Source organism: Eschrichtius robustus, chromosome 1 (genome assembly GCF_028021215.1).
Source record: "Eschrichtius robustus isolate mEscRob2 chromosome 1, mEscRob2.pri, whole genome shotgun sequence".
Classification (NCBI taxonomy): domain Eukaryota; kingdom Metazoa; phylum Chordata; class Mammalia; order Artiodactyla; family Eschrichtiidae; genus Eschrichtius; species Eschrichtius robustus.
Genome location: NC_090824.1, coordinates 12,867,942 through 12,882,460, shown reverse-complemented (window position 1 = coordinate 12,882,460; position 14,519 = coordinate 12,867,942). Strand labels below are relative to the sequence as shown.

Sequence of the window (14,519 nt, the reverse complement as noted above, 5' to 3'; positions counted from 1 at the left end):
GGGGAGGGGCATATATCTTTTCAAGTTAGTGTTTGGTTTTTTTTTGGATAAATACCCAGAAGTGGAATTGCTGGATCATATGGTAGTTCTATTTTTAATTTTTTGAGGAACCTTTATACAGTTTTCCATAGTGGCTGCACCAGTTTACATTCCCACCAACAGTGCACAAGGGTTCCCTTTTCTCCACATCCTTGCCAACACTAGTTATCTCTTGTGCTTTTGGTAATAGCCATTCTAACATGATAATCACACTGTGGTTGTGATTTGCATTTCTCTGATGATTAGTGATGTTGACCACCTTTTCACCTGCCTGTTGTGATCTGTATGTCTTCTTTGGAAAGATATCTATTCGGTCTTCTGCCCATTTTTTAATTGGATTATTTGGGTTTTGCTATCGAGTTGTATGAGTTCTTAATATATTTTGGATTAACCTTTTATATCAGATACATGATTTGGAAATATTTTCTCCCATTTGGTTTTATTTCCTTTTCATTTTATTGATGGTTTCCTTTGCTGTGCAGAAGCTTTTTAGTTTGATGTAGTCCCACTTGTTTATTTTTGCTTCTGTTGCTTAATCCAAAAAGATCTTTGCCAAGACTGATGTCAAAGAGCTTAATATCTGTTTTCTTCTAGGAGTTCTATGGTTTCAGATCTTATATTTAATTCTTTAATCCATTTTGAGTTTATTTTTGTGTATGGTGTAAGATAGTGGTCTACTTTCATTCTTTTGCTGGTGGCTGTCCAGTTTTCCCAACACCATTTAGAAGAGACTATTCTTTCCCCATTCATTATATATTGACTCCTTTGTCATAAATTGACTGTATATGTGTGGATTTACTTCTGGGCTCTCTGTACTATGTCATTTATCTATGTGTCTGTTTTTATGCCAATACCATACTGTTTTGATCACTCTAGCTTTGTAATATAGTTTGAAATCAGGACATATGATGCCTTTAGTTTTGTTCTTCTTTCTCGAGATTGCTTTGGCTATTCAGGGTCTTTGTGGTTCCATACAAATTTTAGGATTGTTTTTTCTGTTTGTGAGACTGCCACTGGAATTTTGGTAGGGATTACAATGACTCTGTAGATTGCTTTGGGTAGTATGGACATTTTAACAATATTATTTATTCCAATCCATGAACATGGAATATCTTTCCATTCATTTGTTTTCAGTTTCTTTCATCAGTGTCTTAAAGTTTCTCGTGTATAGGTCTTTTACCTCCTTGGTTAAATTTATTCCTAGATATTTTACTCTTTGTGATGCAATTGTAAATGGAATTTGTTTTTTAAATTTCTCGTTCCGATAATGTATTTGTATTTAGAAACACCACCAATTTCTGTATATTGATTTTGTTGCTGCAACTTTACTCAATTCGTTTATCAGTTCTAATTATTTTCTGATGGAATCTTTAGTTTTCTCTATATAATATCATCTGCCAATAGTGACAGTTATACTTTACTTTCCAATTTGGATGACTCTTATTTCTTTTTCATGCCTAATTGTTATGGCTAAGATTTCCAATACAATGTTGAATAAAAATGGTTAGAGTGAGCATCCTTGTCCTGTTCCTGATCTTAGAAGAAAAGCTTTCAGCTTTTTATTATACCATTAGTATGAGGTTAGCTGTGGGCTTGTCATATATGGCCTTTATTATGATGAGGTACGTTCCCTCTATACTCACTTTGTTAAGAGTTATCATAAATGGATGTTGAATTTTGTCAAATGCTTTTTCTTCATCTATTGAGATGATCATACGGTTTTTATCCTTCATTTTGTTAATGGGACTTATCACATTGACTTGCAGATGTTGAACCATCCTTGCACATCTGGAATAAATCCCATTTGACCATGGATATGATCTTGCTAATGTATTGTTGGATTTAGTTTGCTATTTTATTGAGGATTTTTGCATCTGTGTTTATCAGGGATATGGCCTATAATTTTCTTTTCTTGTGGCATCCATGTCTGGTTTTGGTATCAGGGTAATGCTAGCCTCATAAAATTAATTTAGAAGTGTTCTCTCCTCTTCTAAACTTTGGACAAGTTTGAGAAGGAATGGTATTAATTTTTTTAAAATGTTTGGTAGAATTCACTAGTGAACCCATCTGGTCCTGGACTTCTGTTTGTTGGGAGGTTTTTGATTACTGATTCAACCTCCTTACTAACAACTGGTCTGTTCAAACTTTTGTCTATTTCTTATTGAGTTATTTTATGTCTTGCTAGGAATTTGTCCGTTTCATCTAATTTATTGGCATAGTTATTCATAGTATTCCTTTGTAATCCTTTTCATTTCTGTAACAGTGTCCCAACCAAATATCTTTCATTTCTGATTTTAGTAATTTGAATCTTCTATTTTTCTTGGTCAGGCTACTGTTGCTGTGAACAACCGAGGGCATGTATTTTTTTTCCTCCACTCCAATCAAGTCAGCCGCTTCCAGTAATGAAACTGCTTGTTTTCACAGCTGTCCTGCATTGGTAGAACTACCTAGCTGGTTGAGCTGAGGGAATAGTGGAAGATGGGCATGGGAGTAACCCCAGGCCAAAATGCCAGACTCTCACTTTTTAAAAAGAAGATTCTTGAATGAACTCTTCTCAATTTGTTATATGCCTTTGGCTAATGTCCAGAGTCCTGAAATGGTTGGTTTTGACAAATTTACCCGGTTTTTAAATTATTTTGTGTGGGGCAGATTTGCCAAGCTCGTCATGTTGCCAGTCCTGAATGTACTATTTTTAACCAATATATTAGGTATCAATCCCCCACTGTATAGACTGAATTGACTCCTGAAAACGGATAGTTTTAAGTTTTAAAGACAAAGTCATCTTAGCCGTCTCCCTCCATATTTGGACTACATTAATATATTAAATAGCTACCATCTACTGAATATATACCTTTGGGATAGTTGCTTTATCTACACACACACACACAGACACACATTCATTCTACAATCCTCACACTTGTAGTGTTACTCCCATTACAGATGGGGAAACCAAGGCTTAAGGAACTTGTCTAAGGTCTCAGTAGCGGAGTAAGAATTCAAACTCAGGCCATTCTGACAATGCTATTGCAATTACACCTTGTCTCTGCAGCTTTACACCACTTTCTCCCAGGAAATTTGTTCTTGGTATCAATTGGATTAATCAACATGTGTGGAGCACATATTGTGAGTTTCTTGAGTGCTCATTCAACCTCTTGTTCATTCCATCCCCAACCGCCACCCCCATTCTAGTCTTCCAATGTAGGTCCAAGAAGCACTTGAATTGGGAGGGCTTTGGGCAAAAGGTTTTCACTAATAACAATTCAAATCACATTCAGACCCTTTTTGAAAGCTACCCGAGAATTCTAAAAGCCAATTTTTTCTGGGCTCTTGGTTTTGTTGGGACATCTATGAGCCAGAGAACCATCTAGGAAGTTGTTAACAAAACATGTCATTATTTCCTCATCTTCTTCCAGAATAGTACTTTAGAAGGATGAGAAAACCTGAAGTAGCAATTCCTTTGTGAATTACACCAGCATTAAAGTAAAATTAATTGATCTGCTTCTTTTCTGCAAAACAGCAGAAACACATTCCTGTATAAGGTTATTTAATGCTAGAATGCAGTACTACAGTTTGAGTGATCACATTCTTCAGGCTCTTTATCTAAAATGTTCTTTCAGAAATGAAGAAAATGCATCCCTTTTATCATTCTTGTGAAGTATCCATTGATTCTACATAGAAAATCTATCTACCCAACCAATCTACCTATATACCTAATCATCTAAATCTGTGCCTGCCTTCTAGGAACTCACACCCCAGGAAAAAGACCAAGATATAAAAGTTTAAGAGCATGAGATTTAATAAAATAAACATCAGACCAATAGATAAGTGGTTTGTGAAATCTACAGCTATGGCTAAGTCTAGCAATAAAAGGCAGGGGTCTGTACTTACAGGTGAAGAACTGTGACCAACAGACCAGTAAGAGAGTTAAAGAGTTAGTTAGAGATGCTGGAGCCCAGGATGAACAGACCAGGAAAGCTTAAGTAGAATTTTAGTAGTTGTTGAAATGACTTAAGATAGGCTAATCGTATGAACCAAAAATACCCCCTTGTGTTGTTAACCCTAAGGCTCAAAGGTATGAAGGACAGGACAGAGGTCTTGAGTCCTCCCTTTATATCCACAGAGGGAGTTTCATGGTCAAGAATGAGTCAAACTTGACTGTGTAAGGGCATCAGCTAAAAGACTTTCCCAGTCTCTATACTGCATGCACATTACTCAGTCTTTCCTTTATTCATCCAGTAAACATGTGGCGACCCATCTGTGGGCTAGGTATCATGCTAGATACTAAGGATACAAAGTTGAAAAAGATATAACCCCTTCCTTCAAGGATGGAGTCCCAAGTATCAGGGGAACAATTCTGAATGATAAATATGAGTTCATCAGCAGGCAAGGCAAGAAAAGCATTCAGAGGGGCACATGACAGGTTAAGGCAGTCTTTCAGGGCACAGAACGACTGGATCAAGGACATATAAGTAATGTGGCTGGCTGGAATTTGGAAAGATGATGAGTACCCAAGATGGAACCCTAGTGAATCCCAGCATTTAAGACGTAAAGTAGGGAGCTATCAAACAGTAGAAAGGTCAGTAACGTTAAAGCACATGATGTTAGAGAAGCCAAGAGAATAAGGTATCAAGAAGACAATGGATAGTAGCAAATGCTGCCTAAGTGTCAAGTAATATAAAGATGGAGAGGGTCCACTGAATTTGCAGGTAGGATGTGACTTAGACCATGGTGGGAATATATGGAAATTAAGCCAATTTAGCATCATGTTGAAGAAATCACTGTGCCCTTTGAGTCCATGGAAGAACTCACCTAGGCGAGCAGAAAGGTCAAGGAAAGTTGTGTCTCCAACCAGAGTTATTTTAAGGACCAAGACATCTGACTCCAACAGTTAGGACGTTTACCTATTTGAAAAGAGCCTCTCTACAGTTTCCTTTCAAAAGAGCCAAGATGAAGCATTAAGGCCAAAGAGAAAAATCAGACTGATTTAGCACTGAGCACAAACACTGATGATTGCCCCATTTCTTCATGTATCAATGTCCCACTATAACGGTAGACAATAATCCATTCCATAAAAATGTTTCTATAATTCTCTTGCTCAAAATGGATGTTATGGCAGAAAAAGTTTCCTTGTATAGAAGAATTTTGAAGGTCCTAAATTTTCCCCCAAAGGGATTTTGACAATGCTGTTTAATCAAAGTTATTCATGGTGAATACTAGAAATAGGTTGATAACATAAAGTTATCCACTTAAAGAAATCTTCCAGTGTAAACTCCTTGCTGTTCTAATCTTGCAAGCTTTACAAAGGCCACTGCTTAAATAAAGAATAAAAACCGAGGAATGTCCCCCTTGCTCCATGTCTCCCCTTCATTTCCAAATTCACAAAACTGACTTGCACATTGGTGTTCCAGAGAAAATGACATGCAGGATCTGAGTACAATCAGGCATAGAAAACCCATCAGGCTTCATTCTATCAAAAAAAATGCCAGGGTAGCATTTCTGGACAAGATGGGATGTCAGGGTGTTTTCTGTAGCAATTACAGATATTTTTCAGCAATTGCTAGGTAATCACTCTGAGAAGTGAAATTTTTCATTTTAAAATGAGCAAAAGAACCAACAGGTATCATTAAAATATGTATTTACATCATTATATTCACATCGGTTATCAAAATAGTATTTATACTTCAAAGTGTGGAATTCTGAGTCAGTCAGACGGAACTGTGTCAATTCAAGTGTTGTGTTTCTAGCAATTTATTGCTAATAGTCTTCCTCCATGAAACAAGCAGCTGTTTAGACTTTTCTCCTATTGTAGCAGCATGTGTGAAGTTCCGCTTCAGTAACCCATCTGTCCATCAATGAAAGGGCATCCCTTAAATGTTGAAGGCCAATAGTTAGTACCTTTTTTTTTAATATACTGGACCACAATTCATGAAAACAAGAGATGGTTCTTCCCACTACCCAAGAACCCCCAGAATACCAAGACAAATACATGTTCCATGAGTCAATCATCAGAAAGGTCAGTTTAAACTGTATGTTTAAGGCACAAACATTTCACATGGGACTTTCTAGGTAATAAAGGAAGACATAATATAATTAACTTACATCCTATTTTCTGTTCTCTTTATTTGCAAGATAAGTTGATTAAAATTATTAATTGCCAGAACTTGTGACCCAGAAGTAGCTCTATACTGTAGTGAGATACACTTAAACTCTTACAGTTAATAACGCACCCAAAGTTTCATTAAAAAAAAAAATTAGCCAACAATAAGACTTTTCATGACTGACTGTAGCAAGTTGTTGCTTTCTGGTTTTCTATGCAACTATTCCATATAACCTTGTTTTTGGTATCACAATGTACTGAGGGCTAAGCAAAAGAGGAGCTAAGGAAGGTAGAAGCACACAGTGCTTGCTAGATTATCCAGTTAAAGTATATGATACTTAAAATAGTATCCTTTTACTAGATATGAATTTTTATTCACATTTGCAAATACATTCTTCAGTAAGTTCTAAAATCTTCACTTTTTAAAAAAGTGAAGGTATGTGGAATTGAGATATTTATTTTCATTTCCTTAAAAGAATTTTAGCACACCTAAGACAATAAAAAGAACCTATTTAAACATACTGTTTTAATGAAGTGGTATCTGATGGTCCTCTGACCAGGTATTTATTTAGGAACCACCGCTTACAACTCCAACTGGTATTCCAAAGGGAGTAGTTAAAAAAAAGAAAAAAGAAAAATACAACTAATACAATTTCTCTTACTCTTCACTTTTTTTATTACTCAAAAGTCAAATACGTTATTTTAAAATTATTCATCCTCAATTTTGATTTAATGTACCATCATTTCCCCAAGATATGAAATTTCAGAATCTCTTTGGAATACTAATTTCATGTTTCTAGGTTTAACAAAACTGCTGAAATTTTAAATTCCACTCTATTTCCCTGAATTCTCAAGACAGTTGCTGATGTAAATTTTAATATAAAATATTTAGTCACAAAATAGTATTGCTTTTTGTATGCACATAGTTGTAAGATTACTTTGCTTTTGTCAATAAAAACTATACCATCTTTCTTTCATAAAACTCTAAACAAATTTAAGAACTGTGATGGAGAACAAAAATTACACATGGTAAAACAGGTACCAGCACAACGTTAGGTTATATTACATCAAAAAATTTTTTAATGGTCCCAAATATATATACTCAACAACTAAGCATACACTCAGGAGAAAAAAAATCAAAAACAAAATGAAACAAAAAAAATTATGACACAAATGACCACATCTAGAATTCCACTCAATCTTTAATCAAGTAGGGACAAATCCCCACTTAAAAAAAAAAAATCTGCAGTTTGAAGGGCAAAGGGAACAGATAAAAAAGAGGAAACTTCATATTCGCCCCTCCCCCAACGAGGTTTTTCCAAACCTGCTGTAGCTTGACTAAAATGTTCAGAATGTACGATTTTAAAGGCAGGTCTCTTTATACAAAGAAACTGCTGGCATTCTTCTTAACTAGTGAAGAATTAGGGCAGAAAAGCCTATTCTTCTGAGTCTCAAACATGGTCCGAGAAAGCATATTCTGATTGTAGCAACTGACAAGTCAATCCAGAGTTCCACTTACAAAACCCCTGCCCTGTTGGCTTTTTGTTTCCATTTCCTTCCCTGAGAAAAGGGCAATGTGTGGTCCAAGCTGGAGACCTCAAAGGTGTAAGTCAGTCTTCCCCCTAAATGTATAATTATCCCCTCCTCCTGCTCCACTGAATTGGCACTTGATGAGCAGAAGTCAAGTGTGCAAGCTGATCTGTGTCAGTCATTCACAAGAGACCACTGCTTTGTTATAGATTTTGTAGTGGGGAGGGGCAGAGAACCAGTTTTCTCAACAGGTACTGATCACAGGCAGTTGCCATTATGACTCAAACTTTGCTTTCTTTGACAAAGGGAGCGTGTCTTCCTTGTCTTCGTCCTCATCATCATCCTCATCATCATCAGGATAATCTACCAGACCCACGAGGCCTCCCTGTTCAGAAATAAGGATTATTTTAAGAAAACACTACATTTTCAAATACATATGTCTTAAGCCTGGGTAAAGGATATACCCCCCCACCCCAGTATACTAACTGGTTATTTCTGGGAGGTGAGATTGTATGCAGCTGAAGTTCATTACATATTTCCCAAGTTTTCCATGATAAAATTTTAAGCAGTTTATGATCCTTGTGAAACACCCAGGAGATAAACACTAATTACTGAATTTAAAATTCAAAACTTAAGTTTTAAGACTTTATGCATTAAAAAAATTTTCTTTAACAGAGTCTAAACAGCATCAAAATTAAAACCACAGAAAATAAACAGACCACTAGAAATGAGGGTAGACAGACTATCAAGGCTAGGCAAGTGACTCTGCCCTGTCCCTTCCTCATTACTCCGTCCAGGCTTCCTCTCAGCCCTGCTCCGTCACCGGAAGCCACTGCAGCTCACTTTAGTCCTGACGCAGATCAATGAATTCCACATGCCAGTCTGTTAACTGCTAGTCCGGGGAAACATAAGGCGGCCAAAAGAATTGGTTTTTTCTGAGATTATGTCTTTCCTACATTTTTGGTGGTAAAATTTTGATCCTTCCTAAATGAAATGTTAGTGATAGTAGACAGTTAATTCTTTTTTATAAACCTTGCTTGACAAAATTAAGTTAGGAGTGTCCAGATATTTAGATTATCTTCTTCCTATGAAGTCTTTATCTGGGTATTAATTGGGAAAGCTGATAAAAGTAAAGAATAATTTAACTTTAAAATTTCTGTAAATGTTTTGACACATACAAATGTGAACTTAAGGTTCTAAAATGCAAATAACCAAAATAAGAATGTATTCAAACTTCTGAATTGGTCATAAAAACTTTCAGAAATTTCTCAACTGCTGGTGGGAGAATTATTCTCTAGTTCACAAAACCAGTTCCAAAAGGCAGTAACCAAAGGGACTACTAATCACAACAATTTTATTGTTGGGAAAGCTTCAATTAGGTAGGTCTGGGAGTCAGAAACATACCTTGGTAGTAATAGCTGCCGTCTGAGATGTATTTTTAGGGATGGATCCAGGAGAGCCTGGAGATCCTGGGGATCCAGGTGAGCCTGGAGAACCAGGCAGATTTGTTGCAGGTGACTGGCTGGAGAGGGTAGTCTTTGTTCCACTAGAGAGGGAAAGCTTGAAACTTGGGCTCTGCCGGCCAGAAAGATTCGTTTTCAGAAGCACCTCCTTTTCCTCACTTTCTTTTACTAAAAATGAGAATACTGTCAATAATTGTCACCCATACGCATCTTTTTAAAAACCTCCAAGTGAGATGGCACTAAAAACACAATTAACTAGCTTACTCCTTTGCCAGAGAGCGACACTGAAATTCAGTTTATGAACAAAGCTTAGCAAAATACTAAGCATCCTTATCCACAGGACTTTACTACTGAGAAGGAAGGAGACCTTCAGTATTATAGTCAGTGTTCCTACCCTTCCTGAAATATCTCACTCAAGACAAATTAGGAAAATTTAGTCTATACCTTCCCAACAGAGCTATTAAATTCACACTCTATAAAGCAAGAGTCTTTTAATATCTGTTGTGACACAAAGTAGATACTAATCACTCTGTCAAGAAAGAAAGGATAAACCCAGAGTGAGAAAGCCTTCAATTTTTCCTTGCCCATCTATTCAACATACATTTCTTCCTCTCCATGAATTTACTTATTGGATCCATAATGTCATCATCATTCTTAGTTTTTTCAGATGGAGACACGACAGCTTCTCCATCTTCCATGTCATCTTCATCTGTGTTGAACCACATCTCCTCTTCATCTTCTAGTGTTCTGGCGTCTCTTCGATATCTATGATTCCTCAAAATGGAACGCATACTATGAGTAAAGAGAAGAAAGTAGAATTAATAGACTCATATAAAGACTTTCGTCTTCAAATATTATCCCAAATTACAGTCTTAATAGATAAATGGAATAATACAGATTTATCACACAAAGGTGGGAAAAAAAAACAAACAGATTTTACCTAGCATATAACAAAAAACTACACTCCACCATATCTAGTGTTAACTAGTGCAATCAAAATTCCCATTATCAAAATTGTACTGTCACAGATCAGTTATTAAACTTGCTAACACTAGGAATTAAGTCTTAATTTACAGATTTTAAAATATACCACAAGTAATGTGAACTCAGGTATTTAAAAAAAATGTACACGATTGCATTAAAATAATTTGTAACCTTAAAGCAAAGCAAATACAATAATATTCTGATTTTACTTCGGACACAAAAGTAGCCTTATTGCCATATCAGTGTTTTGCTTTTTTTCTTTTGCATTATCTAACTTGATATATGCCTGAGAAAAGTCTACAGATCATACTGATACCCACCTAACACCGTCAGGAAAACATTTACATTGACCATTAGAGAAAACTACAACCTCCATCTGTTTATTTTCCCCTCTGCTGCCAAGCTAAATAATAAACAAGCAAAAAAGAGCTACCATCATAAACTTGTCACTGAATGAATAGGTTCAAATATGTGGTAATCTACCTGTCAAGTTTGGGATTATCTTGCCTTTCTCTTTGTTGTTCAAATCTCAGTTTCAATCCTTTAAATGTTTGTACATAATCTACATCTTCCAGTGCTTTCCAGTAATTTTCAATTACATGAGCAGTTAATGATTTTATATCTTCCTATAAAAAAGAATTATAATAAAAAATGATAGGAAAAATTAGCAAAATATGAGGCTTAATTGTAGTGAACTCATAAACCCACCCAAAATGGTTTAATTTCATAAAATTATTATCCAGTCTTAGGGACAAACAAATGCAAATGGGCATAACAAATACTGGCTACTTCAATAGCCCCCGACTTTTGGTGTACCTCAGAATTATCCATGGCTCTTTCCACAGTAAATGCTCAGGTCCTACCCTAGATGATTCTCATTCACTAAGTCTGGGGTGGTGCCTAGGCATATATATTTAAAATCACACTACAGAAAAGTGCTAGAGATGGATGGCAGTGATGATTGCACAACAATGTGAATACACTTAACGCCAGTGAACTGTACACTTTAAAAAATGGTTAAAAGGGCAAATTTTGTTATGTTTATTTTACCGAAATTTTTAAAAAGCATGCCACAGATAATTCTGAGACACACCAATGTTTGAGAACTACTAGCCTACTATATATATCATTAAAGAATGAAGTTTGCTCTTTAGAGACATATGGAGGAATGTCAAGAAAAATTCAAAAAACCTCAAAGTTAAAAACAAAACAAACAAAAAACACATCCAAATACTTATGTCAACTATAATTTTACTTTCTTAAAACGACTACCGTGACAGTGTTAAATCAGTTTTCAAACTATCCTGAGATAGTTTGAAACTAGCTGCTGAGAGAGATTATTTTGTTTTTTGTTAGTTCATATTGAATCTCATAAGCTTTTGGTAACACTGGTTTTCTTTCAAAAATTCTCTCCAAATATAATAATCTCAAATAAACCAAAATACCAACAATGCATATTTGATTTTCTCAAACAAAACCAAAATTCTAACGAAAAAGTATAGAACCTACCACTCTAATAAATTCAAACATTTCTATTATGGCAGAGTTCATCAGATTGTAGCGGGATCCATTGTTGAGAAATGCTTTGACTACTGGTTCAAACAAAAAACTTTTCATTATGTAGCGGTTGTAAAACTCATCTTTTAATCCAATAATCTTTCTCTTAAAACGAAGAGCACCTGAAACACAGAGGCATTGTTGTTCAAATTACATAACCATATCTTCAAATTTTAGAATTACAAAAAAACCTGTTAAATAAACATAGTTCTTCATGCAGTAATAAGTTACTGCTTCCAGAAGTATGAACCTAAAGATAAGGATTACAAAAAGGTTATCAGAAAAATGTATTCTAAAAGCAGTGTATGTCATCATAGAACACAAGTCTTAGAGAGCCAGAAGAATTCTGGAAATAAGTTACTGATTACCAAAATGTACTTTACATCTGAAATTAGAGCTAAGATAGGGCTAATAAATGAATTAACCTATCATACTACTTAAGATGAGAAAATTCCAAATATATCCTTTTGTATATACCTTCAAAACAATAGAAAAAACATTGTTTTATTAGGGCAATCCACTCTATAATTTTATCTTCCTTATTTTTGGACACTCTTATTATTATTTTGTATCAGGGTTAATGGTGTTTACATTGATTTGTTTTTGGATGTGTTTGTAGAAGTGCCATAAACCCACAGAAATCTGCATGACCCAAAATTTGCCTTCCCAGAGTTTAGGAATCAATTTAGAGGATGTTTTTAAAATGTGGTCCTCTATGCTTACTGCAGCGAGTATGCTTTTTATTTTTTTTCCCTAGTTTTCCTTTTTACAATTAATTAGGCTTTAACTTACAGATTAAAAGGTATATTTACATCTTGAGGTATGGGGAGTTACTTAAGTCACCATTCGTCAAGATCCAAATATACTCAGACAGCTAGACTTCAACAAAGCCCTCTTTACCTAATGGAATTATCAGTAAGTTAATGCCCCGGTTATTGTAAACAGTTCAAAAAAGCATACTCACTTCATGCAGTCACATCGTCTTCGGTTGGCAAGATTAAATATTGTGTTTGTATTTTGGTTTCTTTGGAGATCATGGAAGTGGCTCGTTAAATTGCCAATTTGTTATTAATCAAGTCCTTCATGAGCAGGTAGCCAGGCAACCATGCTGACACGGTTTCTGGGTAGGAAGGCAGAGGAGTAAAGCAGCTCAATTTTTCTTTAGTTGGCAGAAAAGAGGTCCACAAGTGAATGCCCAATTAGGTACAGTTGATTATAAACTGCCTTAACAATCCAACTTCTTTAACAGTGTCTCTTACTAAAGAGACACTCTGGGCAGGGAGTTCAAAATAGTTTATAGAAGAGTAATTGCATTTTATTTTTTAAACTACTGAGTATTTTCAAATACATAAGCATGGTGAAATAAGACATTTTAAACAATAAGCATCATCTTTCTTTGTGATAAGTCAAAGCCTAATAAGGGTTTATTTTCCCAAAACAATGATTTGAGAGCTTGTTTTTTTTTTTTTTTTAATGTTACTTGATAAAGGAACTTAGGCAGTTCCACTTGTTAGAATAAAAATCAATACTTTAGAGCTCATGCTAATAGGCCAAATTTTAAGCTTTTAGTAATTAAGGCAAGTGCTGTTATTTTAAAAATTGTTACTCCAACTTTGCAGGCTTTGTGAAGACTTGTGTCCTACCATAACACACACTAATTGAACCCTGTGGTCTGCATGCAGTTCCCAGGTAAGTGAAAAGAAAACTCCCTTCCTAGAACTCACTAAGACCAGAGTATGCAGCTGGCACCACTGCCATCTCCTCAAGAGCAGTTTTGTTCAGAAACTGCTAAGGTAGATAGAAGGTAATTCTAATGGGCTTTGTTTTGCTCTTCATTTGCCCTCATTTATTTATATCAAGAATCGTGTCATTTCCACCCAAACCTCTCCCCAAAAAGAAATTTGCATGAAAAATATCCAGCCACTATTCTTGCTGTTGAATAAAGTTACTTTCAAAAATTTACCAGTGAGTTCTAATGAAGTCAAGTTGCTCGAAGGAGATTAGAGAAAGCTTTTGCGATAGGTCAAGTTAGCACAAATGTAGGATTTTCAGTGTAAAAGTGCACTCTGCTTCCACTCACATCTCTAACCTTTATTAACATGCCAGGAATCTCTTACGCTTAGTTTCACTCATCTCTAAAACAAATACTAAATCTTTACCTTACACAACATGACATTTTATGTAAGTCTGAAACTTTTTGCCGCATATGTAACTAATGATAGCTGAATAAAAGCATCTACCACAAAATTTTTCTTTACTTCATTCTTCTTATAGATTTCCATATTTTAAAAAACAGCCAGACAACATATAGGTATGAGCTAAAAAGCTACAATTTAAGATCCAAGAATCTGGTAAAGGCCAAGACAATAAAACTGTGTGTGTGTGTGTCTGTGTGTATATACACATACATATCTAACCTATAAAGATTAAATAGGATTGCTGTTCTCACTCACAGACTTGATTACATTGTCTTTAAATATGATACAAGTATAATAATTAAGAAGCAGCAGATGTAAAAAATTCAAAGTCCCCAAACTGTGTACATTTAACCAATCTTTTGTCTTTACAAGTGGACATCTAAATTTACTTATAAAATCTCCCTTAAAAAAAAAAACTATACTTAATATTTTAATGTACTCTTTTCTAAGACTGAATAGATATTAAATCTCCGCAAATTTATGCTTAGTTCTTTTAGAAATCCTTGATAAAAACTCCTACTGTATAGCCAGTCCTAAAGAGTGCATTCCTAATGACTGGCATCTTCTTTCAGAAGCTACTCATTCTCTTAATCCTGGGAAGAAAGCCACACTGAGAATCATTTGAGAAAGAGTAAGGTTTAATTAATGATA

General features: G+C 35.2%; 1 protein-coding gene and 1 long non-coding RNA gene across 2 annotated transcripts in view; one reads left to right on the top strand and one right to left on the bottom strand.

Annotated features, from left to right (window-relative positions):
* Positions 1-14,519, top strand: part of LOC137762943 (uncharacterized) — a 60,325-nt gene that overhangs the window by 45,104 nt on the left and 702 nt on the right. Inside the window, exon 2 of the long non-coding RNA XR_011073653.1 lies at positions 13,290-13,359. This is a non-coding gene — a long non-coding RNA (uncharacterized lncRNA). The remainder of the gene's footprint in view (positions 1-13,289; positions 13,360-14,519) is intronic.
* PPP4R3A (protein phosphatase 4 regulatory subunit 3A) overlaps positions 7,321-14,519 on the bottom strand; it is a 38,770-nt gene continuing 31,571 nt past the window's right edge. Inside the window, exons 11-15 of the mRNA XM_068541498.1 lie at positions 11,623-11,792; positions 10,597-10,739; positions 9,731-9,921; positions 9,071-9,297; positions 7,321-8,051 (exon numbers count right to left, since the gene is read on the bottom strand). Coding sequence (XP_068397599.1) covers positions 7,941-8,051; positions 9,071-9,297; positions 9,731-9,921; positions 10,597-10,739; positions 11,623-11,792 — 842 coding nt within the window. The 3' untranslated portion in view covers positions 7,321-7,940. The remainder of the gene's footprint in view (positions 8,052-9,070; positions 9,298-9,730; positions 9,922-10,596; positions 10,740-11,622; positions 11,793-14,519) is intronic.